This window comes from Hypanus sabinus, chromosome X1, assembly GCF_030144855.1.
Source record: "Hypanus sabinus isolate sHypSab1 chromosome X1, sHypSab1.hap1, whole genome shotgun sequence".
Taxonomy (NCBI): domain Eukaryota; kingdom Metazoa; phylum Chordata; class Chondrichthyes; order Myliobatiformes; family Dasyatidae; genus Hypanus; species Hypanus sabinus.
In genome coordinates, this window is record NC_082738.1 from 6,055,621 (window position 1) to 6,082,879 (window position 27,259).

Consider the following 27,259-nt stretch of genomic DNA (forward strand, 5'->3'; position numbering starts at 1 on the left):
GCAATTGTGGGGATGATTTGCAGTGGACTGAAACGCTTGAACATATAGACATTAGGAAAAAGGATGTGCTGGAGCTTTAAAAAGCATTAAGTTAGATAAGTCGCCGGGACCGAATGAGATATACTCCAGGCTATTGTGGGAAATGAGGGTGGGGATTGCTGATCCTTTGGTGATGATCTTTACATCATTAATGGGGTTGGGAAAATTACTGGAAGATTAGAGGGTTGCAAATGCTGTTTCCTTGTTCAAAAAAGGGAGTGGCGATAACCCAGAAAATAATAGACCAGTGAGTCTTGCTTCAATGGTGGGCAAATTGTTAGAGAAATCCTGATAGCAGGATTTATGAGCATTTGGAGAGAGACATAATTTGATTAAGGATGGTCAGCATAGCTTTCTCAACGGCATGTTGTGCTTTACGAGCCTGATTAAATTATTTTAAGGATGTAACAACACATTGATGAAGGTAGACCAGTGGAGGTGTTTGATAAAGTTCCTTATGCAAGGCTCATTCCAAAAGTAAGGAGGCATGGGATCAAAGGAGACATTGCTTTGTGGATCCAGAATTGGCTTGCCCACAGGAGGCAAATGGTGATTGCGGATGGTTCATATTTTGCATGGAGGTTGGTGACCAGTGGTGTTCTGCAGGGATCTGTTCTGGGACCCCTCCTCTTTGTGATTTTTATAAATGACCTGGATGAGGAAGCAGAAGGGTGAGTTCGAATGTTTGCTGAAGACACAAAGGTTGGGGGTGTTGTGGATAGTCTGGAGGGTTGTCAGAGGTTACAGCGGGACATTGATAGGATGCAGAACTGGGCTGAGAAGTAGCAGATGGAGTTCAACCCAGATAAGTGTGAAGTGGTTCATTTTGGTAGGTCAAATTTGAAAGGCAGAATATAATATTAAAGGTAAGACTCTTGGCAGTGTGGAGGATCAGAGAGATCTTGGAGTCCATGTCCATAGGACACTCCAAACTACTGCACAAGTTGACCCTGTGATTAAGAAGGCATACTGTTTGTTGCCATTCATCAACCATAGGATTGAGTTGAAGAGCAGTGAGCTAATGTTTCAGCTATATAAGACTTTGGTCAGACCCTACTTGGAGTACTGTGTTCAGTTCTGGTCACCTCACTATAGGAAGAGTGTGGATACTAAAGAGAGAGTGCAGAGGAGATTTAAGAGATGTTGCCTGGATTTCAGAGTATGCCTTATGAGAATGGGTTGACTGAACTTGGTCTGTTCTCCTCGGAGCGACAGAGGATGAGAGGTGACTGGATAGAGGTGTATAAGATAATGAGAGGTATTGATCATGTGGATAGCCAATGAGGCTTTTTCTCAGAGCTGAAATAGCTAACACGAGGAGTCATAGTTCTAAGGTGCTTCGAACAAGGTGTTGAGGGGATGTTAGGGGTAAGTTTTTCAGTGGTGGATGCATGAAATGCAGTGCCAGTGATGTTGGTGAAAGCAGATACAATAGGGTCTTTTAAGAGACTCTTAGATAGGTACATGGAGCTGAGAAAAATAGAGGGCTATGCAATAGGGTAATTCTAGGTATTTTCTGGAGTAGGTTACATGTTCGGCACAACATTGTGGGCCAAAGGGCCTGTAATGTACTGTAGTTTTCTATGTTCTTTGTTCAAAGCTCAGAAACTTCCTTATTAGCTGCTTCCACATCTCCTTTAAGGTCTTTCTTATAACCAGCTGGGTCATCTGCCTAGAGATTTCCTTTAATTCTACTTGTTTGTATTAGGCCTCGGGATACTTTACATTAAAAATGCTATACAAGTGCACAAAATGTGAAACTGGGAAGTTCAATTGGCTGTTTGCTGAGAAATTAACTAATCCTATCTGATGATTCAATATACTTCGCTCATCATAATCCAGAATTCAAAATTCATCTCTTCCACACAACTTCAATTTGTTCTTTTGAAAAAGCATAAGAACAAGAGTAGGCCACATGGTTCTTCAACCTGCTATGTCATTCAATTATCATGTCTGAGCAAGCAAAGTCCTCCACTGTATGTCTATATAAAAAAAATTGCAAGGTTCTTGGAGACATAACAAATCTTATCAAGCACCTAACCATATCAAGCTGCTGGTGTGCCATTGATTGGACATAGGAAAGATTATCCAGCATCTCCTATGTTGCTACAGATTCCAGACTCTGCCATCTCTTGTATCTGTCATATTTCATCTGCCAACATTTTGTACACCTGCTGAAATTGTTTATAGATTTTAGTGTCTGTGGCTGCCAAAAGAACTTATTTTTCCAGACATTTTTGCATCATGAGCAAATTTAGCTACAGTATATTCAGTACCTGTATATTGATTGTTAATTCAGATCTGTAAATAATTGAGGCCCGACCACTGGTACATATGGATCAGTCAGCTTAGAAATGACCGTGACTCTTTTCAGTTCATATTATTCCTGTACCATGAGCAGTAAAGCTTTCATCTGGCATCATGGCAATTTAGAACATTAGAAAGTTTTTGACAAGAACAGGCCATTTGGCCCAATAAAACTTGCCAAATTCCTATTCACATAGTGTGTTGGAATAACTATCGAGTTTCAATTTGAAGTCCCTAAGGTGGTACTATCAACTGCACAATTCCATGTTTATTCCATGTGGCCGTAACTCACTGTGTAAAGAAATGCTTCCTGATGTCAGAATCAGAATCGGGCTTATTATCACTGGTATGTGACGTGAAATTTATTAACTGAGCAGCAGAAGTTCAATGCAATACCTAATCTAGCCAAGAGAGAGGAAAAAAAAACATAATAAATAATTAAACAAGTAAATCAATTACTTGTATTGAATAGATTTTAAAAAATGTGCAAAATCAGAAATACTGTATATTTATAAAAAAAAGTGAGGTAATGTCCAAAGCTTCAGTGAGCATTTAGGAATCAGATGCAGAGGGGAAGAAGCTGTTCCTGAATCGCTGAGTGTGTGCCTTCAGGCTTCTGTATCTCTTATCTGATGGTAACAGTGAGAAAAGGGCATGCCCTGGGTGCTGGAGGTCCTTAATAATGGACACTGTCTTTCTGAGACATCGCTCCCTAAAGATGTAGTCTGAAATCTCCCTTTAACCAGTCTCCACCTATGGCCTTTTGTCCTTGTTGATGGATTAATTTTGAAGTAACAGCTGGCATCCACCTAACTTATTCCCTTAATAATTTTGAATACTTCTATAATGTCTCCCCTTACTGTATGTCTAATTAGGCTAAAAATATTTAATTCTTTCAATCTTCCTTCATAGCTCACACCTTGCAGACCTGGAATAAGTCTGGTCACCCTTCTCTGAACTCTCAACAGTGCCTTCACATCCCTCACTAGATATGGAGACCAAAATTGGACACAGTACTCGAGGTGTGGCCTCACAAGTGCTTTGTATTGCTTAAGGAGAACGTCTCTAGACATGAACTCCACTGTGTTATTATATAGCCCAACATTCTATTAGCCTTCCTAATTGCTTCTATGCATTATCTAGATGTTGATACATTGCACTTTCTAACTCAAGACCCCTCATTTGTATATTTATATCTAATATTTCTACTTCCTGTAGGTAATGTTAAATTTACTGACATTAAATTTCATCTGCCATTCATTTGCCCACTTCTGGAGGGGGAGGGGTGAAGTAAAGAGCTGGGAAGTTGGCTAGTGAAAGAATTTAAGGGCTGGAGAAAGGGGACTATGATAGGAGAGGGTGGAAGACTATGAAAGAAAGGGAAGGGAGAGGAGCACCAGAGGGAGATAATGGGCAGGTAAGGAGATAAGGTGAGAGGAGGAAACGGGAATGGGCAATGCTGAAGGAGGGGCGGGGACAATTACCGGAAGTTTGAGAAATTGATGTTCATGTCATCAGGTTGGAGACTACCCATATGGAATACAAGATGTTGCTCCACCAACCTCAGTGTGGCCTCATTAGGTGTGCTAACCCCTATTGACATCAATGGATCTGGGGCTGAGAGGGTTAACAACTTTAAGTTCCTCGGCATCCACATCACCGAAGACTTCGCTTGGTCTGTACACATCAGCTGTGTGGTGAAAAAGGCACAAGCACACCTCTTTCACCTCAAATGGTTGAGGAAGTTTGGTATGGGCCCCCAAATCCCAAGAACTTTCTACAGGGGCACAATTGAGAGCATCTTGACTGGCTGCATCACTGATCACTGCCTAGTATGGGAACTGTAACTCCCTTAATCGCAGGATTCTGCAGAGTCTTGCGGACAGCCCAGTGCATCTGTAGTTGTAAATTTTCCATGATTCAGGACATTTACAAAGACAGATGTGCAAAAAGGGTCCGAAGGATCATTGGGGATCCGAATCACCCCAACCACGATCTATTCCAGCTGCTACCATCCAGGAAATAGTACTGCAGCATAAAAGCCAGGGCCAACAGGCTCTGGGACAGCTTCTTCCACTGGGCCATCAGACTGATTAACTCACGCTGATTTGAGTGTACTCTATATTACATTGACTGTTCTATTTATTACAAATTATTATAAATTACTACAATTGCACATTTAGCTGTAGATGTAACATAAGTTTTACGATGTAAGAAAGTTTAGGATGAAAGAAGTTGAAGGATGTAAGAAATAAAGTCAAGTCAATTCAATTCAATAATTTGTGGCAGTAGAGGAGGAAAGGAACTGACATGTCAGAATGGGAAGCAGAATTGAAACGGGTGGCCACTGGGAGATCCTGCCTTTTTCTGGTCGATGGAGCATAAGTGCTCACTGAAGCAGTCTCCTAATCTACATCAGGTCTAACTGATATACTGGAGGCCATACCAGGAGGGCTGGATACAGTAGATGACTCCAACAGACTCGCAGGCGAAGCATCACCTCACCTGAAAGGACTGTTTGGGACCCTGAATGCAGGTGAGGGGCAGGTGTGGCACCTGTTCTGTTTGCAAGGATAAGTACTAGGAGGGAGATCAGTGGGGAGGGACAAATGATAAGGGAATCATGTAGGGAGTGGTTCCTGTGGAAAGTGGGTGGGCGGGGGAGATATATTTGGTGGGTTCGTTAAAGACATGAATGATGAAAGTCATCAGATGAGTGAATTTTAAATTGTAAGCAATTGCTCTTAGTTGTAAATGATTAAAATGTTTTTGAGAACATTATACACCAATATTATTTTTCGCAGTTTTAGTTTGGTATTTCAGTATATTTCACCTTGAAGTGAATTGTGGGCCAGCTTGATGTTAGCGAATAATGCCAATAATATTGGGGTTGGAGCTTTTGCAGGGAGCTGACATGTTTTTCTGTTTATGACTTAATCAATGTCAAATCCCACTTGGAGTACTGTGCTCAATTCTGGTCGCCTCACTACAGAAAGGATGTGGAAACCATAGAAAAGGGTGCAGTTTTAAGGTGCTTGGATGTAGGTACAGAGGAGATGCCAGGGATAAGTTTTTTTTTTATGCAAAGAGTGATGAGTATGTGGAATGGGCTGCCAGCGGCGGTAGTGGAGGCGGAAACGATAGTGTCTTCTAAGAGACTCCTGGCTGGCTACATGGAGCTTAGAAAGATAGAGGGCTATGGGTAAAGCCTAGGTAGTTCTAAGGTAGGGATATGTTCAGCACAGCTTTGTGGGCTGAAGGGCCTGTATTGTGCTGTATGTTTTCTATGTTCTAATGTTCACTTCACTATATTTTTCAGGTAATATCATTTAGGTAAGATCATTAGATACTGGAGCAGGCTCCTTGAGCCTGTTTTGCTATTCAATGTGATCAAAGCTGATCTGCCACAAAGCTCTTCACTCTTGTTTCTACAGTAATGAGGTAACATGTTCCAAGATGCTTTACAGAAGCATTATTTCAAACAAATAATTGGAGCACTTCAGAGAGCTTGACGGAGTTTGGCTAAAGCAATCAACTTTTAAGTACTTTTTATGGGGAGGGAGATGTAAAATGTCTTAAGCTGAAGTTACTGATAGGAAGGAGATGCAGAAACCTGAAGGCTCATCGTCAGCGATTCAGGAACAGCTTCTTCCCCACTGCCATATGATTCCTAAATGGACATCGAACCTATGAACACTACGCCACATTTTTAAAATGTATTATTTCAGTTTTTTTGTGCAAGAAGAGAGATTTTGGGGGTTGACGTGCCTGATCTGTTTTTGCTCAGTTTTTTGTGGGGAGGTGGGATTTGGGGGGGGGGGGTCTTTCTTTCTCGGTTTCATGGCTACCAGGAGAATTGACAAATTTCAGAATTGTATACTTTGATAATAAAATGAACCTTTGAACCTTTATTTTTGCACTGATTTTAATCTATTTAATATACATGTATAATTAACTGTAATGGATTTATTAATTTTATTTTTTCTTTTATATTTATCATGTATTACATTGTTCTATTGCTGCTGCTAAGTTAACAAATTTCACAACACATGCCAGTAATAATAAACCTGATTCTGAAGTAATGGCTTCCAGTTCTAACTAAAATAGGGAATGTTGAAAATAACTGAAATAGACAAACCACAGGTTTGAGGAAAAGAGGATCTAAGTATTTTAAATTTCATTTTTAGAATATTTTTATTGGTACATAATCTTCTGCAGCTATAAGATGATACAAAACTTCAACAAATTAATATATATACAATTAATAAAGCTGAAGAAAATAAAAAACTGATCATAATATATAAAAATGAAAAAAAATTATATGTAAATAAAAGAAAGAAAAAAAAACCCATCTAACTAAGAAAAAAAAACCATACTACAAAAAAAGGGGAAAAAAACAACATCCTCCTATATATGAGGATGGTAAGACGTATTGCTCTGCGGCTTGATTCCTAATGGTTTCATTGATGAGTCTTTTATATATATATATAGGTAGATTCATCAACCACCAATTCATATTTATATAAAATAAGATTGGAAGGAAACCATATAAAATAATTAAAATTAAATGATAATATTTGTGAAAAGAGCCCCATCTTCTCTCAAAATCGAATTGGGGATCAAAAGATCTACTTCTAATTTTTTCCAAACTGAGACATAGCATTACTTGAGAAAACCATTCAATTAAAGTAAGGACAGAAGTATCTTTTCATTTTAATAAAATAGCCCTTCTTGCCAATAATGTAGCAAATGCAATTACATGTTGATCCGAAGATGAAATACCCTGAATATGTTGCAGAACTATTCCAAATAGAACAGTCAGTCTGTTCGGTTGTAAATTAATTTTCAGAGCTTTAGAAATTGTAGAAAATAAAGATTTCCAAAACAGTTTTAATAAAGAACATGACCAGAAAATATGTGACAAAGTAGCTACTTCAGTTTTACACCTATCGCAGTGGTCATCTATACATGGAAATATTTTAGATAGTCTTTCCTTTGTTAAATCATAACAGTGAACAATTTAAAACTGAATTAAACAGTAATTGGCACATATAGAAGAAGAATTTACGTTTTTCAAAACTCGCAGTCAATCTTCATTAACAAAGGTCGTATTTTCTCTCTCCCAATCTTGTTTAATCTTTAGTGAGAGGTTCTCTTTTTGTAACAAAAGTAATTTATAAATTCTGCTAATAGAACCTCTCACTAAAGGATTCAACTTTAAAATGGTATCCAACAAATCAGATTCTTGCAAATATGGAAGCTTAGATAAATATTATTGTAAAAAATGTCTAACCTGAAGATATTGTAGAAAATGTGTATGAACGAGAAAATATTTGTTAATTAACTCTTCAAAAGTCATCAGTCGACCATCACAAAATAAATCTGTAAAAGAACAATTCCCTTTATTTCTCCATAGGAGAAGAATGGGATCGGTTATTGAAGGATTAAATAAAAAGTTTCGATATAAAAAGCTAGGCAACTTAAAGTGTTTAAAATTAAAAATATTGCGAAACTGAAACCAAATCCGTAAGGACTGTTTACTAACAGGGTAAAGATTTAAATTTGGCATTTTAGAGAGTTGTAGAGGTAATGGAGCTCCTAATATTGAAGTTATATGAAATTGTTTAACAGCTTTTAGTTCCAAATCAACCCATAGTGGTTTTTGGCTCTTGTCGAGCCAATATAGCCAAAAACATAATTGTATAATATTAACAGCCCGATAATACAAACTTAAATTAGGAAGTGCAAGTCCACCATCTTTTTTAGAATTTTGTAATTGATACTTATTAATTCTTGGTCTCTTATTGTTCCAAATAAAGGAAGAAATAAGAGAGTCAGTTTGATCAAAAAAAAATTTTGTTAAAAAGATAGGTAATTTTGGAAAATGTATAAAAATCTAGGTAAAATCATCACTTTCACAGCATGGATATGACCTATTAAAGAGAGAGTCAGTGGATTCCATCTAGAAAATAATTGTTTCATGGAGTCCATTAAAGGAACTATATTAGCTTTATAAAGCTCTTTATATTTTTTAGTAATTATAATACCAAAATATTTAAAAGTATTAATAATTCTAAAAGGAATATTATTATATATAAAAACAGGGGCATTTAATGGGAACAATTCACTTTTATTCAAGTTAAGTTTGTATCCTGAAAATTTACCAAAGTTTTTTCGTGTTTCCAAAAGATTAGGAATTGATTCATCAGGATTCAAAATAAACACCGAAAGATCACCTGCAGAAAGAGAAATCTTATGCATGGTTCCATTCATAGAGATACCATGAATATTTTTGGCTTCACGTAGTGTTATAGCCAAAAGCTCCAATACAAGATTAAATAATAAAGGGCTCAATGGACATCCCTGTCTAGTACCACAAGAAAGTGGAAAAAAAAGAGGACCTGAAATTATTAGTAATAATCGTTGCAGTAGGATTCTTATAAATCATTTGAATCCACCTATTAAATTTATTTCCAAAACCAAATTTTTCTAATACTTTAAACAAATATGGCCACTCAACTCTATCAAATGCCTTTTCTGCGTCGAGAGAGATAACACCTTGAGGTTGCTTAGATATTGATGAATATATATAATATATATATAATATTCATCAATCTCCGAACATTAGAGAAAGAGTAACGGCCTTTAATAAAGCCCGTTTGATCCATAGAGATGATTTTAGTTAATATATTTTCCAGGTGGTTAGCCATTATCTTAGAGAGAATTTTTGCATGCATGTATAATAGTGAAAAAGGTCTATATAATGAACATTCGGTAGGATCTTTATCTTTCTTAAGAATTAAGGAAATAGATGTTTCATAGAATGAAGAAGGTAAACTACTCTTCTCAAAGGATTCATGAAATATTTCCAAAAGATACAGAGAAAGTAATCTTTCAAATTTTTTGTAAAATCCTACCGAATAACCATCAGTCCAGGAGCTTTACCTGATTGCATTAATAAAATAGCTTTCTGAATTTCATGCTTGGTAATTGGAACATCAAGCATATGTATCAAAGTATTTCAAAATAAATTACTTTGTAGTGTAATCGTTTGCAAGAATCCATTTTAACTTTGACATTATCTTACAACAATGCAGATGAAGATGAATACTTTTTCAGTGTTTTGATTATATTGAAACCTCCATTTTGGTACTTGAGGAAAACTGGATTGATGGTCATATTGTGGCGGCTCATTTCCTAGCGTATGCGAACCGACTCACAATTAGATAGCCTACGGGGGTTTGCGAGCACAGAGCTTTGGAGCCTCTTCGCCATGGGGGGCCGGTTGACAGAGGCTTAAAAGTGAGGCTGAAGTTTTCGAATAAAGTTTTTCCTTCGACTGCAGTTACCGACTCCGTGTCGTAATTTTAGCGCTGCTTGTAGCACACCGCTACAATTGGTGACCCCGACGGTCCAAACGATTTTTGGACCAGAAATGACCGACGCCGCCTCTGTTCATGCGGTTTCGTTGAAACTGCCGGGTTTCTGGACACAGCGCCCGGACCTATGGTTCCAGCAAGCCGAAGCCCGATTCCACGTTCGCCGGATCACCTCAGAAGACACCTGCTACTACTACGTGGTGAGCTCCCTCGACCAGGACACAGCTGCCCAGGTCGCGGAGTTCGTACAGTCGCCCCCGGCAGACGGCAAGTACACAGAATTCAAAGCCCTGCTCCTCAGGACTTTCGGACTCTCACGGCGCGAGCGGGCTGCCCGTTTACTGCACCTGGATGGCTTGGGCGACAGACCTCCATCGGCTTTAATGAATGAGATGTTGTCTCTAGCCGAGGGACACACAGGCCTCATGTTTGAGCAGGCATTCCTGGAGCAGCTGCCCGAAGACATACGCCTGCTGCTATCCGACGCGGATTTCAGTGACCCCCGGAAGGTGGCAGCCCGGGCGGACTTGCTGTGGAACACCAAAAAGGTGAGCGGGGCGTCCATCGCACAGATCTCCCAGCCACGCTCCCGACAGCAAACCAGTCCAGGCCCGGCCGCAGAGCCCACTAACCCCCGGCCCAATGACCACTGGTGCTTCTACCACCAGCGGTGGGGCGCAGAAGCCCGCCGTTGCCGCCCGCCCTGCAAGTTCCCGGGAAACGCCAGGGCCAGCCGCCGGTGATGGCTACGGCGGCTGGCCATCGGGATAGCCTCCTGTATGTGTGGGATAGAAGGTCGGGACGCCGGTTTTTGGTCGATACTGGGGCTGAGGTCAGCGTTTTACCTCCGACAAGTTACGACACCCGCAGCAGGGCACCGGGTCCCCCCCCGAGGGCCGTGAATGGCAGCACAGTAAGGACCTATGGCACCCGTCAGGTGCAGCTACTGTTCGGCCCCAGCCAGTTCACGTGGGACTTCACACTGGCCGCCGTAGCCCAACCGCTTCTGGGTGCGGATTTTTTGCGAGCTCACAGCCTACTGGTTGACCTGCCCAGGAAGAGACTGGTACACGCCGAGACCTTTCAGACGTTCTCCCTGGGCGCGGCCCAGTTGCCAGCCCCTCACCTCGGCTCCATCACGCTGTCCGACAACGACTTCACCAGGGTCCTGGCGGAGTTCCCATCGGTTCTGGCACCGCAGTTCACAGCAGCCATGCCCAGGCACGGCGTACAGCACCACATCCCGACACAGGGACCACCCCTCCATGCCCGTGCTCGGCGGCTTCCCCCGGACAAGCTCCGACTGGCGAAGGAGGAGTTCCAGAGAATGGAGGAATTGGGGATCATCCGGCGGTCCGACAGCCCCTGGGCTTCCCCCCTGCACATGGTGCCCAAAGCGACGGGGGGCTGGAGACCGTGCGGCGACTACCGCAGGCTGAACGAGGCTACCACACCGGACCGCTACCCTGTGCCGCACATTCAGGACTTTGCGGCAAACCTGCACGGCGCCCGGATCTTCTCCAAGGTCGACCTTGTCCGAGGGTACCATCAAATCCCGATGCATCCTGACGACGTCCCCAAGACGGCTCTCATCACCCCGTTTGGCCTCTTCGAGTTCCTCCGCATGCCGTTCGGCCTGAAGAATGCCGCACAGACGTTCCAGCGGTTAATGGACGCGGTGGGACGGGACCTGGACTTCGCGTTCATCTATTTGGATGACATCCTCATAGCCAGCGGCAGTCGTCAGGAGCATCTGTCCCACCTCCGTCAACTCTGCGCCCGACTGAGTGAGTACGGTCTTACAATCAACCCTGCCAAATGCCAGTTCGGACTTGATACCATTGACTTCCTGGGCCACAGGATTACTAAAGACGGGGCAACCCCTCTGCCCGCTAAGGTGGATGCGGTCCGCCACTTCCCCCGACCCATCACGATCAAAGGCCTTCAGGAATTCGTAGGTATGGTCAATTTCTACCGCCGCTTCCTCCCTTCAGCTGCCCGGATCATGCGCCCCCTGTTCGCCCTGATGTCAGGTCCGAGCAAGGACATTACCTGGGACGAGGAGTCCGCCGCCGCTTTCGTTCAAACGAAGGAAGCTTTGGCTGACGCCGCAATGCTAGTACATCCCAGAATGGACACCCCTACAGTGGACGCATCAAACACGGCAGTCGGTGGGGTGCTGGAGCAGCTCATCGCAGGTCGCTGGCAACCCCTGGCGTTTTTCAGCAAACACCTGCGGCCACCCGAGCTCAAGTACAGTGCTTTTGACCGGGAACTGTTGGCGCTCTACCTGGCAATCCGGCATTTCAGGTACTTCCTAGAAGGTCGGCCCTTCACCGCGTTCACGGACCACAAACCGCTTACCTTTGCGTTTACGAAAGCATCCGACCCCTGGTCATCCCGCCAGCAACGCCACCTGTCCTACATCTCTGAATACACAACGGATGTCCGGCACGTCTCGGGTAAGGACAATGTCGTGGCGGATGCGCTCTCTCGCCCTACCGTTCATGCCCTTTCCCAAGGGGTAGACTTTGAGGCACTGGCAGAGGCACAGCAGGTAGATGAGGAGATTCCGAGTTACAGGACTGCAGTCTCTGGTTTGCAGCTCCAGGACCTCCCTGTAGGCCCGGGTGAGAGGACCCTACTCTGTGACGTCGCCACCAGCCAGCCCCGTCCGGTCGTCCCCGCAGCCTGGCGGCGACGTGTTTTCGACTCCATTCATAACTTGGCGCATCCCTCCATCCGGACAACTGTCCGGCTGGTTTCCAGCAGGTTCGTTTGGCACGGACTCCGCAAACAGGTCAGTGAATGGGCCAGGACGTGCATGCACTGCCAGACGGCCAAGGTTCAGCGGCACACCAAAGCCCCACCGCAGCAGTTCCATCCCGCCCACCGGCGTTTCGACCACATTCATGTGGATATCGTGGGTCCCCTGCCAGTGTCGCGCGGAGCGCGTTACCTCCTGACTATCGTGGACCGGTTCACAAGATGGCCAGAGGCGGTCCCGCTCACCGACACCACCTCCGAATCTTGCGCCCGAGCCCTGATCACCACCTGGATATCCCGCTTTGGTGTACCAGCCCACATTACCTCCGACAGAGGCGCCCAGTTCACCTCCAGCCTGTGGTCAGCTATGGCCAGCCTTTTGGGGACTCAGCTGCACCACACAACTGCCTACCACCCACAGTCGAACGGGCTAGTGGAGCGTTTCCACCGTCACCTGAAGTCGGCCCTCATGGCCCGCCTGCGAGGAGCCAACTGGGCGGACGAGCTTCCCTGGGTCCTTCTCGGCATCCGCACAGCGCCCAAGGACGACCTGCACGCCTCGTCGGCCGAGTTGGTATACGGCGCGCCCCTGGCCGTCCCCGGGGAGTTCCTACCAGCCCCGAGGGGGCAAGAGGAAGAACCCGCTGCAGTCCTGGGCAGACTTCGCGAGAAGCTCGGTAACCTGGCCCCCATACCCACTTCACAGCATGGGCGGCACCCGACCTGCGTACCCAAAGACCTACGGAACTGTAAGTTTGTGTTTGTACGAAGGGGCGGGCATCGGCCACCGCTGCAGCGGCCATACGAGGGGCCGTTTACGGTGCTCCGGAACAACGGGTCCACGTTCGTGCTGGACGTTGGGGGGAAGGAGGAGGTTTTCACGGTGGACCGCCTCAAGCCGGCCCATGTGGACCTGGCGCAACCGGCCGAGTTTCCGGCGCCTCGGCGCAGAGGCCGACCTCCCAAGCAGGTTCTGGCCCAGGCTGTGGACATTGGGGGGTGTATCGCCGGTTCTGGGGGGGGGTTATGTGGCGGCTCATTTCCTAGCGTATGCGAACCGACTCACAATTAGATAGCCTACGGGGGTTTGCGAGCACAGAGCTTTGGAGCCTCTTCGCCATGGGGGGCCGGTTGACAGAGGCTTAAAAGTGAGGCTGAAGTTTTCGAATAAAGTTTTTTCCTTCGACTGCAGTTACCGACTCCGTGTCGTAATTTTAGCGCTGCTTGTAGCACACCGCTACAATATCATCTTTTGGTTGAGGTAATAAATTGAGGCTATTGGCATTTTCAGGTGGACATAAAAATTGCCTCCATCTGTTTCTTACAAAAACAGTTAGATATTGCTACCTGAAAATATTTGTCCTTGCATCATTCTTGCAAATAAACCAAGGTTATTTGTTTATCATCTCACTATTGATTTTTGGGATCTGGATAAGTGTACTTTAGTGTCTGCATTCCTACCTTTTAAAAGATGGGGTCTTCTTGCAATGCAACGTTCCCTAATTCCAACACTGGAATGGTAATCATAGTACATTTTTCCAGGATGTAAATAGGTGTACAGATTTCTGCCAAGGTTTTTGGTGATCTGTAAAGTCGAAAGCAGCATCCTATGTCAGCAGCTACCTTTAATATTCATGACACGTGCTGGAAGCACATTGTATTGAAGACCTTGCCAATTCTTTGTGGTTTCCAAATGCCTTTCTTCTGTAAATGTGGTACAGTAGTATATTCATTTGTTTTCACTATCCAAATAATTAATATCTTATGTAAATTCACATCATTTTCATTGCTGTAGATTACAGAACAGTAGAGCACAGGAAATGGGCACTTAGGCCAATGATATCTCTGTAGGTGATTATACTGAACTGAAGTAACCCTATCTGCCTGCATATGGTCCATATCCCTATATTCCACACCAGTTTATGTGTCTGTTTAAATGTCTCTTAAATGTGCTTATTGTATCTGGCTCTACCACTTTCCATGGCAGTGTATTCCAGGCACTTACCTGTGTACTTTTTAAGAAGTATAACATAGTGATTATAGAAGTATTCATCCCTACCCCCCCCCCATTGAAAGTTTTCATGTTTTATCATTTTACAACAGTGAATTGCAATGGATTTAATTTGAATTTTTTGACACTGATCACCAGAAAAAGACTTCCATGTCCAAGTGAAAACATCTCTACAAAGTGATCTAAATTAATTACAAATATAGAACACCAAGTAATTGATTGCATAAGTATTCACCCCCTTCCTTTTAATATGACACCACCAAATCATCACTGTTGCAGCCAATTGGTTTTAGAAGTCACATAATTAGTTAAATACAGACCTGCTTTTTTGGAGACCTGTGTGCAGTCCAGGTGTTTCAGTTGATTGTAGTAAAAATACACCTGTATCTGGAAGGTTCACCTGCTGGTAGCCAATACACAATGAAGATGAAAAAACACTCCAAGCAACTATGCAAAAAGGTTATTGAAAAGCACAAGTCAGGAGATTAATACAAAAAAAAATTTCCAAGTCACTGAATATCCTTTGGAGTACAGTTAAGTTATTCATCAAGAAATGGAAAGAATATGGCACAGCTGTAAATCTGCCTAAAAGCAGGCTCTCCTTAAAAATTGAGTGACCGTGCAAGAAAGGGACTAGTGAGGGAGGCAACCAAGAGTCCTATGACGGCTCTGGAAGAGTTGCAAGCAGCAGTGGCTGAGGTGCAAGGAAATGTGCATACAACAACTGTTGCCTGGGTGCTTCACCAGTCACAGCTTTATGGGAGAATGGCAAAGAGAAGGCCACTGTTGGGAGGGGGAGAAACCTCACATGAAATCTTGGCTAGAGTTTGCCAGAAGGCAAGTGGGAAACTCTGAAGTCAGAAGAAGAATCTATGGTCTGCTGAAATCAAATTTGAGCCTTTCGGCCATCAGACTAAATGCTATGTTTAGCATAAGCCAAACACTGCACATCATCAAAAACACGGCATCCCTACCATGAGGCATGGCAGTGGCTGCATCATGCTGTGGGGATGCTTCACTACAGCAGGCCTTGAAAGGCTTATGAAGGTAGAGGGTAAAATGAATGCAGCAAAATACAGGGAAATCCTGGAGGAAAACCTGATGCAGCCTGCAAGAGAACTGATTTGGAAGAAGATTTGTTTTCAAGCAGACAGTGACCCCAAGCATAAATCCAAAGCTATACTGGAATGGCTTAAAAACAACAAGAATGAACTTCATTGTTTAGGAATATATCAAAGTGAACCACTAAAAGAATACTATGTCATTATATCATTTAAAGGTTTACGTCAACCTGAAGGAGAAATGGGCGCACCAGTTTGACATTAAAGAATTACATCTCTAACAATGATGCACTCTTGAAACAGGTCGGACTTTGAAGTATTAATGTAGGTTTCTGTGGCACAGTGCAATTTCAGCTAATATGTGACCAAAAGCTCTATCAAATTAATGGACAAGACTTTGTAGACCAGAAAGAAGTTGAGTGGTTTTGCTTGAGAATTGCCTGGTACTTGACAGCTGTAGACTGAACAATGAAGGTAGAGATTCTACAAGAGGCTGCACCTGGAGGAATAGAGACCTCAAGGATGTCATGCTGGAAGAAGCTACAGAGATCATTCATCATCGTTATGTGCTGTGTCAGCTGAAGTAGGTGATTATGGTCTTATGACCACAATTGATCTTGGCAAATTCTTCTACAGAAGTGGTTTGCCATTGCTGCCTTCTGGGCAGTGTCTTTACAAGACGGTGACCCCCAATGATTATCAATACTCTTCAGAGATTGTCTGCCTGGTGTCAGTGGTTGCATAGCCAGGACTTGTGATAGACACCAGCTGTACATACGACCATCCACCTGCTGCTCCTATGACTTCGCATCATCCTGATTGGGTGGGGGAACTAAGCAGGTGCTACACCTTGTCCAAGGGTGACCTGCAGGCTAGCAGAGGGAAGGAGCACCTTACACCTCCTTTGGTAGAGATGTATCTCCACCTGCCACCAAGGGATGAGAAATGTCAGGGATTTCAAAATAAAGTTAACTATCAGTGTTGCTGGATCGAGAGTGAGTTAACATGAGTGAGCCGAGGGTTAAAAGGTGAACAAGACTTGTTCGGAATTCAGATTTAGGCAAAACAATTTTGGGTCCACTAAGTTTGTGTTTTGTTGATAATCAAAACTAAAGGAAGTAAGAAAATAATAAATGTCATGAAAATTAAATGGGGGTATGTTTTTTTTTGCTTCTGGTCTGATTAAAATTTAGTGAAAAAATGTCAAGCACTTCTGATATGAGAAAAAACTGGTCTGGCTGACATCCTGTGGAGGAAAAATAATTGGACAGCTGTGTTTTGACTGTATTTGACCACACTGATCCGTAATTTCATTCTTTTTCCCTGCATTTTTCAAATTGAATACATTGGAATTGCCATCGCAGAACTAGGCAGACTTTAGTCTCAGATCAACAGCAGCCAGAATGTTACCCTAGCCATAATATATGATGGCTTTCTCATACATTTGATTATGGTTATGCATTGTTATTATGTATTTCTAGGTGACTTTTGTAGGTCATGAAGGTTCAATCTGTTCTGTAAATATGCTGCAGTGGCTGGAGTCAAAGCTGACTTATTCACATTTTATTGTACTTTATTCTAATTTATACTTATTTGATAAACTAACTTTAAAAAGTATTTTTGGATGGTAGTTTTGGCACAGTTACAGTATGAGTCAGAGCTGAAAAGATGCTTTATCTGGAGAAGGAACAATGTTTTAATTGCAGCTGGTGAAGATGGAGTGAAGGAAGGAAATAGCTGAGGGTGTTGGACTGAATTGTAGCTCTGCTATCATGAATAGACAGGAACCATCTTGGGGTCTGGTTTGGAAAACCAATGCCTTGAACTAATGTTTACTCCCTTGTCATTGATTTTACTGATATAACAAAAATAACGATGCACTTATTCTTCTGGTTTAACTTTAGTGTAGATTGCTATTAAGCTCCAGATTTTAAAGTGTGGATGCTATCTCTTTGTTTTCTCTGTTCCAGACTGAAGGTGATGGAATTAGATTTCAAGCTTTGGACCCCTTTAGTTTCACCCTGTATAGTCTTTTGTGGTATAAAGTGCAAGGAGCTGCAGGGGGTGGGGGGAAGGGCTCCAGCGCAAAAGGGGCTGCTTGCTGCTGCAGTGGTATTAGAAAGGGCCATCTGGCATACAATAAGCCTGCCAGAACCAAAGTCGTTGGTATGGACTTTCAAGCAATAGCCGAACAGAGTCTCAAGAATTTGCTCCTCAATTATAAATGGAAAAGAAGAATATGAGGCAGTTTGCCTCATTTTGGGAGCCCAACTGTTCAACATTTGTTTTCTACCTATGCTATCACTTTCCTTCAGATTCGATATCATAAAATACTTAAAGCTTTAACATCCATAATAATTGCTTTGTGATGAGGTGAGCAGATTATAACTGTGGACTGTGATAGATCTTTAAGCCTAGGTTATGCCAACTTGTACTTAAGCTCTTGCATTTGAGTCATGGATAGCTGTTCCTAAGTAGAAGAAACATATTGATCAAACACATGCATCCTCATTTGCTTTGACTGGAAAGTGCTAACAGCATAGTCTTTGTTTCTGCAACCACTAAGCTTCTGTCAGGATCTATTTCAAAGAATCTTAAATGTGTCCTTAGTATGGGGCATGAGCTTACTGGAACTTTTAAGCTAAAATATTTTCTGGGATTCTGGTTTCATTTGCTTTTGTTTTTACCTTTTAAAGAGCCTTTTAATATTTATCTTTTCAAACAAGCTTTTGGCCACTTTACTAGTTATGACTACAAGTTGTTTAATGTTTCTTTGTACTTGTGCTATTAATGCAGATATTTACAAATTGATTACTTAGATTGTTCTAATCAAAGTATTTCAAGCAATATAGAATTTCTCTAATCTTAATTGGTCTTGGGGTTTAGATCATTGAGATTGAGAGAAAGAAGCATGACTCAACTGTTGAATTGAATTTCTAGATTTTTTTTACAGGCAATTGTTCTTCCTTCCAATATTTCTTTCTTTTTGTAAATGACATTCATCTCCAAACTCCTTTTAACTTTCTTTTGTTCTTCACCCGCATGAGTAGTCAATGGGTTTCATCATTTTGAACTGCTGTGGGGAAAACTATTACTATTTTCAGATCATAAAGAAAATATCAAGTGTTAAGGTTTTTGGCTTCAAATATATAATATTCAAATAAAAATATCAGAAAATCTGAGAAGTGGTAACTTCAAATAAATTATTTGTGGTTACTCAGTATAATATGTTGAATGTATGCTGCAGCTCAGTTTCTGAATTGAAAACAATACCTTGAAAAACATTTGTGGAAAATTAAATTAAACTTAATATTGGATGTCTTCACTGAAGACTGAGTCAGACTAAACATGGTTCTGATGCTTTGAACTAGACAGAATGCTACTGTTGACTGGAAACTAAGAGGTTATACTGCCCTCTAATGGATAAATGTAAGACGTACATTTCTTTAGCATTTTGAATCAATCAATTACATTCAGGCTCCCAGAAATCTATCAAGCCCATTCTCTTTGGGACTCCGATAACTGAGCCACGTTGAAGCTGTAAATGGGAGATGTATTGAAATGCAATTTCTTGTTGGCGTTAACAGGAAAATGAATACAATAGAATTTATGAAAAATTCTACATAAAAACTGACAACTAACATGCAAAAGAAAAATAATGCAAATTAGAAAAAAATGATACTGAGAAATTGAGTTGTAGAATCTTGGAAAGTGAGGCTGTAGATTGCAGAATGAATTCAGAGTTGTGGTGAGTGAATTTATTCATGCTGGTTCAGGAGCTTAATGATTGTAGGGTATTTCCTGTTTCTGAACCTGGTGGTGTGGGACCTAAGGCTTCTAAACCTCCTGCACAAGGTAGTTGTGAGAAGAGAGCATGGACTGGATTATGGAGATCCTTGATGGATGCTGCTTTCTTGTGGCAGCGGTCATTTAAGTGTGCTCAATAATGGGGATAACTTTGCCTGTGAGGAACTGAGCTGTATCCACCTTTCTATAGGCTTTCCTATTCCTGAGCATTGGTATACCAGGCTGCAATGCAAACCGTTACAATACATTCCACTGTGTATCTGTAGAAGTTGGTCAAATTTTTCGGTGACATGTCAAATCTATGCAAACTTATAAGAAGGTAGAGGTGCTGGTAGTTGTGCCCTCTTTTTGATGACACTTGCATGCTAGTCCAAGGACAGATTCTCTGAAATGGTAACACCAAGGAATTTAAAATTACTAACCCTCTGCAACTCAGATCCCCTAATGAAGACTGGCTTATGGGCCTCTGACTACTTCCTCTTTTAGTCGATAACCAGCTATTTGGTTTTGCTGACTTTGAGTGAGTGGTGGTTGCTGTGGCACCATTCAACCAGATATTCAATGTCCCTCCTATATGCAGCTTCGTCACCACCTTTGATTCGGCCAACAACAGTGATATTGGCAGCAAACTTAATTACGGTATCAGAGCTGTACTTAGCCACACAAGCAGAAAATTAAGAATACTGCTTTAGTTATTTTAATCAGAGATTCAGCATGGAACAGGCCCTTCCAGCCCTTTGAGTTGAGCTGCACTGCCCAGCAATCCACCGATTTAACCTGAGCCCAATCATGGGACAATTTACAATGGCCAATTAGTTTACTAACCACTGCGTCTTTGGACTGTGGAAGGAACCCAGAGCACCCAGAAGAAACCTATGCGCACATAGGAAGGAGTGTGCAAACTTGCTTACAGAAGACACTGGAATTGAACTCTGACACTCCAAAGTGTAACAGTGTTGCTATCATGGTGCCCTGTGATGCACCTGCGCTGATGGGTGATTGTGGAGAAAATGTCATTGCCGAACTGACGGGTCTGCAAGTGAGAAAATTAGAAGATCCAGATACACAAAGAAGTATTGAGTCCCAGATCTTGGAGCGTATTGATTAGTTTTGAGGGGATGATGGTGTTGAATGCTGAGTTGTAGTCGATGAAGAGCATCCTTGTGTATGCATCTTCATTGTCCAGGATTTCCAGAGCTGAGTGAAGGACCAATTAAACAGCATCTGCTGTTGACATGTTATGACGGTAGGCAAATTAGAGCAAATCCAGGTCACTTCTCATGCAGGAGTAAATGATTAATTACAGTTCAATGGCTTTAATCACCTACTTTACCAGTTTGGATGTGGGCTGGTAACTTTGCAGAATTGTATATTTACAATGGTAGCAATACACAAAATGCAGAAGGAACCCAGCAAGTCTGGCGGCGTCTATGGAAAAGAGTGAACAGTTGATGTTTCGGGCCAAGACCCTTCTTTGGGACTGGAAATGAAGGGGAGAAGTCAGAGTAAGCTCCAAGTCCGCACAGAGATCTACCTTATTCAGTTAGTGTTAATTGGTTACACAGGTGTAATTGGGTGTCACAGGGAAATACATGTAGTATTTCCAAGTACAGTGTCTCAAATAAGAATAATTCTATAGCTGAATCGGCTGTAGCTGTCCAGGAGTTTCACTGTGATCTTCTTGGCTGCCCCCTCCCAGTCAGAGTAAGAAAGTGGGGGAAGGGGAGCCCTATGTGACTCCCTTGTCCACTCACCCCTCCCACTGATCTCCCTCCTGGTAGTTAACCTTGCAAGCAGAACAAGTACAACACCTGCCCCTACACCTCCTCACTCACTACCATTCAGGGCCCCAAACATTTCTTCCAGATGACACAACCCTTCACCTGTGGGTCTGTTGGGGTCATCTACTCTATCCGGTGCTCCTGGTGTGGCCTCCTGTATGTCATTGAGACCTGACGTAGAGTGGGAGACTGCTTCACCGAGCACCTACACTCTGTGCGCCAGGAAAAGCGGGATATCCCTGTAGCCACCTGTTTCAATTCCACTTCCCATTCCCATTCCAACCTATTATTCCATGGCCTTCTCTACTGCCGTGATAAGGCCACACTCAGGTTGGAGGAGCAACACCTTATATTCCATCTGGGTAGCCTTCAACTTGACTGCATCAATTTCTCGACCTTCTGATAATTGCACTCCCCCATCCACCCTTTGGGGGGGGGGGGAGGAGGAAGGTGGTAGGTGATAGGTAAAACCAGGAGAGGGGGAGAGCTGAAGTAAAGAGCAGGGAAATTGATGAAAGAAATAAAGGTCTGGGGGAGGAGAAATTTGAGAGGAGAGGATAGAAGGCCATAGAAGAAAGGGAAGAGGGAGAGCACCAGAGGGAGGTAGTGGGCAGGTAAGGAGATGAGGTTTGAGGGGGAAATGGGAATGGGCAATGGTGAGGGTGGACAATCTCCTGTTTGTGATTCCACCAATAATCATCTACACTGAAAGGGGATTTACAGTTGACAGTTAATAACCATCTTACCTTTGGGTACAGAAGGAAGCTGAAACATCCAGGGGAAACCCAGTTTATCACAGGGATTCTCGCTTCTACTTTAAAGATTAAAAAAAACTTATTACTAGGAGATTAAAACTAACAGAAATGATAGTCAACAAGCTTTGTGTACATTAAGACAAGCCAAGTTTCAGAACTTTGTATTACAATTCAAGCTTATGAATACATGGGGATACAAACACCATGTAAATTAGCTTTTTGCAGCAGCACTGTACATTACAAACATGATAAACCCATAAATTAACAAATTATGCACAACTTAAAGACAAATTCAACTCTAGTAAACTCTAGATGACTCTAGTAAAAGTTAAGAGCGAGGGAAAGAGATGTAGTCTGAGGTAGTGTCTGGGTTTTTCAGGTCATTTTAAGAACCTGGTGATGGGGGACAAAGTGGTCTTTGAACTTAAGATGCAGCTCGTCAGACTCCTGTACCTCCTGCTTAATTACAACATTGGGATGAGGGCATGGCCTGGATGGGATAAAAAGAGAAAACACTGGAAACACTTATTAGGCAGCATCCTTAGAAAGATAAATACATTAATAAATTGCACACTGAATATTTAATCATTAAACTTCAATTTTTGAAATAAAGGTGATGATTTTTGGCAGGAAGAATGACGCTGAGTAATCATTTGAATTTAGTGTCCAAGTGGGGTAAAGGGATACGAGTAGTCCACACTGAATGCATGTAAGGTTCAAGAGTTGATTTGAAGATAAATTCTTGGCAGAGTGGAGGATCAAAGGGATCTTGGGGTCCGAGTCGATAGGATGTTCAAAGCAGCTGTGCAGGTTGACTCTGTGGTTAAGAAGGCATACGGTGCATTGGCCTTCATCAGTTGTGGAATTGCACTGAGGAACCGAGAGGTAATGTTGCAGCTATATAGGACCCTGGTCAGACCCCACTTGGAGTACTGTGCTCAGTTCTGGTCGCCTCACTACAGGAAGGATGTGGAAACTATAGAAAGGGTGCAGAGGAGATTTACAAAGATGTTGCCTGGATTGGGCAACATGCCTTATGAGAATAGGTTGAGTGAACTCAGCCCTTTCTCCTTGGAGTGACGGAGGATGAGAGGTGACCTGATAGAGGTGTATAAGATGATGAGATGCATTGATTGTGTGGATCGTCAGAGGCTTTTTCCCATGGCTGAAATGGTTGCCACAAGAGGACACAGGTTTAAGGTGCTTGGGACTAGGTACAGAGGAGACATCAGGGGTAAGTTTTTTACTCAGAGTGGTGAGGGCATGGAATGGGCTACCGGCAATGATGGAGGCGGCGGATATGATAGGGTCTTTTAAAAGGCTTTTAGATAGGTACATGGAGTTTAGTAAAATAGAGGGCTATGGGTAAGCCTAGTAATTTCTAAGGTAGGGACGTGTTCGGCACAACTTTGTGGGCCAAAGGGCCTGTATTGTGCTGTAGCTTTTCTGTTTCTATGTTTCTATAAATAATACTAAAAAGTAGGGAGTTGTCTATCCAAAGTTCAAAATCAGTCCCAGCAATATTATAAACAATTCATTTTTATCTTGAGTTTTATGTAATGTGCTAACTCTTATATTTACATAATATTCTGAAGGTAAAAATAAGTGTGTCAAATCAGAATACTAATCTTAGTATTGTACCAGGTATACATCTGATTCTATAGAATAAAAATCTTACCTATTTCCTGCACATATAACTTGGTGTTGGTGTCCTTTCAGTTGTTTATATCGCACAGTACAATATTTGTATTATTGATGTCTAGCAATTATTTAAATTTTTTTGACAGGTTTGAGAAAGGCCGAATTTACACGTACATTGGTGAAGTGGTGGTTTCTGTTAATCCATACCGTTCCATGAATATCTATGGGAAAGAAACCATTGAGCAGTATAAAGGACGGGAACTGTATGAGAGACCACCTCACCTCTTTGCCATTGCTGATGCAACTTACAAAGCCATGAAGAGGAGGTCAAAAGACACCTGCATTGTCATATCAGGTAGTAATTGCTTAATTAAAGTAGAAGACTGAAAGTTTGTCTGTTGTTACTTTAAATAACTTGCCATTCATGCTTTGTACAGCATTTTAGGTATTAATATTGTGATTTAGTCAGGCTTGCAACTTCTGCCTTTTTTTTTGCTTCAATGATCTGACCATGTATATTTCTTCAAATTATGCAAACTGTGGGACAGTGCTTCTCAACCTTTTTCATTAGTGTGATCCAATTTAAACACTGGAAACATTTTATGACCCTAGAATAATGCTAATAATTCATTATCTTGCTTAAAAAAAGAAATTAGTCTTGCCATCTGTCCCTTTTCAACCTTTTTTCCATTTATGATTCCAAATCAGATTGCAAACTTAAGGTTGGAAACTGTTGTATTTACTGCTCAGAATACTTGCATTGAACTTTTTTAGATGGTTGAGAGTCCGGTTTGCTGCAAATTGAGCTTCATTGCATTGATTTTTATGATTCGGTTTTTTTTGTGTTGCTGCGCATGAGAATGGTCCTGTAACATGAGATTGTTCTGAAATGGTTCAATGTAAGCTTGCATCTACAGACTCTTAGCACGAACTTAAGATAGCACAAAGCATTTTACAGTAAATGTGCTTTGGAATTTTAATCTATGTTGTTGTGTAGAGAAAAATGTTAAGTAACTTGGAACAAAATTGTGTCAAGCTGCTGGTAAAGGTTGTTACGACTATCTAATGCGTAGATAGAAGCTTCAAGGCATGTGTAACACCTGTGTTGTGCTCGTCTTATCTCGTGTTACTTGTCACCACACTCTTTATGAAAAATTCAAATTATATACTGACACTAGGTGCTAGTGGGCCATCAGAAACTCTAGGTATAGCAAGGAGGCAGTGAATAGAAATCCCACACTTCTAAAGGTAAGTTTTATTTATATATATAAAAAACAAAATATTTATGAGTAAGAACAATGCAAAATTCCAACATTATAGCTTAGGTTCCAAATCTCAGATATCAAAAACCAAATCTCTTTTTAGTTGGAATCAGAGAGATTCATGAGGATAACCTTTATTACTTCAATTTCTCAAGCTAGTTAGATCTAGTGTTATTCCCTATTTAAAGGTTTAGAGACTAACAATTGCCTTTCTATTTATACAACACACACAAAATGCTGGTAGAACACAGCAGGCTAGGCAACATCTATAGGGAGAAGTGATGTCGACGTTTCGGGCCGAGACCCTTCGCATTCTGTGTGTGTTGTTGTTTGAATTTCCAGCATCTGCAGATTTCCTCGTGTTTGCCTTTCTATTTATCCCTAGTTCATTAGAAAAGTAATTGAATTTCTGTTCTTAAGTATTATGGTTAACTTCAGTTTCAGTTCATGTCAGTATGTCTACAAATTCAAATTCAATACCAAAAAATAAATGAATATACATACAGAGCTTAACTCCTTTCACAATTCTCCAACATCACAACTTTTAAACAAAGTAAAGCTCATTCAGTAACTTATCAAAGTCCTTGCAACAATACACAATTCTTCCAGAAAATCAAATTTAGCTCCCTTAAATGAGAAGTAAACTTGTACATCCAACTGTATTAAATCCTCTATATCTTGAAACATTTTGTTTCCATGTTGATTATTTTATCTTGAGTAGCTCACCATCTTGTTTTTTGGTTCATAGGTTGAAATAATGGGTCATCCAGAGAAAGTCAATTCACAATACTTGCACAAAAAATTTCACAAAAAATACCAATTTCCTTGGTATAATTTAACAGAACTAATTTCCGGTTACACAGTAGAAATCTTGGAATACTTTAGCAATATTGTCTCGCTATAGCTGCTGTTTGTTATAGCCATAGCTTCAATAAACCTTTTATATCGCCTCTCCTCCAGGAGTTCACCCTGAGGTTTTCAAGTAGGGTAGAGGTGCTCACTATTAATTACACTTCTAACAGCTTATATCTTTAGTTTCTAATAGTTTGCTGTGTTTCGCTCTCGCTTGTCCACACCTGCGACAGCCTCACCTCATTCTCGCATAGCTATTTTCCAAGTTCTCTTTTTTTAAATCTGTAAACCTTGTCTTCATCCCTCCATGGGTGAAGCTTTCTGACATTGCATCTTTGGGTTTAATTAACCTGGGTTAAGCATGTTTGTTTCATAAAGTCATGTCATCATTTGCTGTGACTTGTACAAAGTTCTATAATGCAGACAAAGTCTCCAAATAATATAGTAGATCTGAACAAGAGCATTGAAGCGATAATTTAAAGGGCTAACTTTGGCATAGGTGCTGAAAATTAGATATGCCTCTTTTCCTGAAATTGGGTGTCTTCAGAATCATTTCCCTTTCAGAAAACACTCTCACTTGTACTATCCCCTGTCCCCCCATTCATATACTTGCTACTGAGCTTCCTGTCCCCATTTAGATGTCTTGCCAAACCAGTCTGCCTGATCATTTCAGCAAACCATCTGCTGAAGGAACTCTGATTGTGGTTGGAATGCACAGTTATGACATGAAGTGTTGACCATTCTTTTCTATACCTCTCAGATGTTCCTCGACCCGCAGATTTCCTCCAGCAAATTTTGTTGTTTCTCATACCAGCGTCTGCAGACTACCGTCTGGTTTTGTTTATGCACTTCCTAATCCCATCTCAGCAACCTAGTCATGACATGAGCTTAAAGCACTAACCACGCCACCAAACTTTCACCTTCCCTATTCCCTAGTGTCACCATTTAATTGCCCTCTTCATTCTTGATTTTCTATACAACAGGTTCTTCATTATCTCCATCTTTGTATTGACAGGAAATTGCAGAAAAGAATTCTAATGAACCTGATACGTAGGTGCCCCTTCTCCCTTTCCCATCACCAACTTTAATTCACTTACTGCCCTCTGTGATTTGCTACCAGGCAGTACTTCATTCTTTGTATTGGTCATATGTTGCAGAGAAGATTCTCATGTGCATGATACCCCTGGGTGTTCTGTGTAGTAGAATGTTTGAGCCAGTGTAGTCTCCTCTGGTTCAACCAGAAGAATCACAGTTTCAGTCCAACTATACTCCTTGTCAACAAGTGGAAAATTTCCTCTGTTTAACAGTGTGAATGTTCAGGTCAGCACGTTTTAAATGAGAGCATTATAGAAACCGAGAAACTTACCAATGTTGTGATACTTGAATTTTCTCATGTTAACCAATGAATTTTGAACTTCCCTAATATGGAGGATAGTATTGTTTTGGTCATCAGTTGTTGTTTGTTCTGTAAAGATGAGCAGTACAGCAGAAACACTTTTAATTACAATGATGGTCTCCATGCTGAGGAAAACACAAAATGCTGGAGGAATTCAGCAGGTCAGGCAACATCTTTGGAGAGAAATAGTCAACGTTTTAGG

The 27,259-nt window shown here is 41.8% G+C and overlaps 1 protein-coding gene across 2 annotated transcripts in view; it reads left to right on the forward strand.

Annotated features, from left to right (window-relative positions):
* myo1d (myosin 1D) overlaps positions 1-27,259 on the forward strand; it is a 567,195-nt gene that overhangs the window by 85,464 nt on the left and 454,472 nt on the right. Inside the window, exons 1-2 of one of the 2 annotated variants that reach the window (XM_059955715.1) lie at positions 13,112-13,240; positions 23,694-23,902. In XM_059955715.1, the coding sequence (XP_059811698.1) occupies positions 23,761-23,902 (142 nt within the window). In that variant the 5' untranslated portion in view covers positions 13,112-13,240; positions 23,694-23,760. Of the gene's footprint in view, positions 1-13,111; positions 13,241-23,693; positions 23,903-27,259 lie in introns of those variants that run through there. The other variant, XM_059955714.1, reaches the window with a different exon arrangement.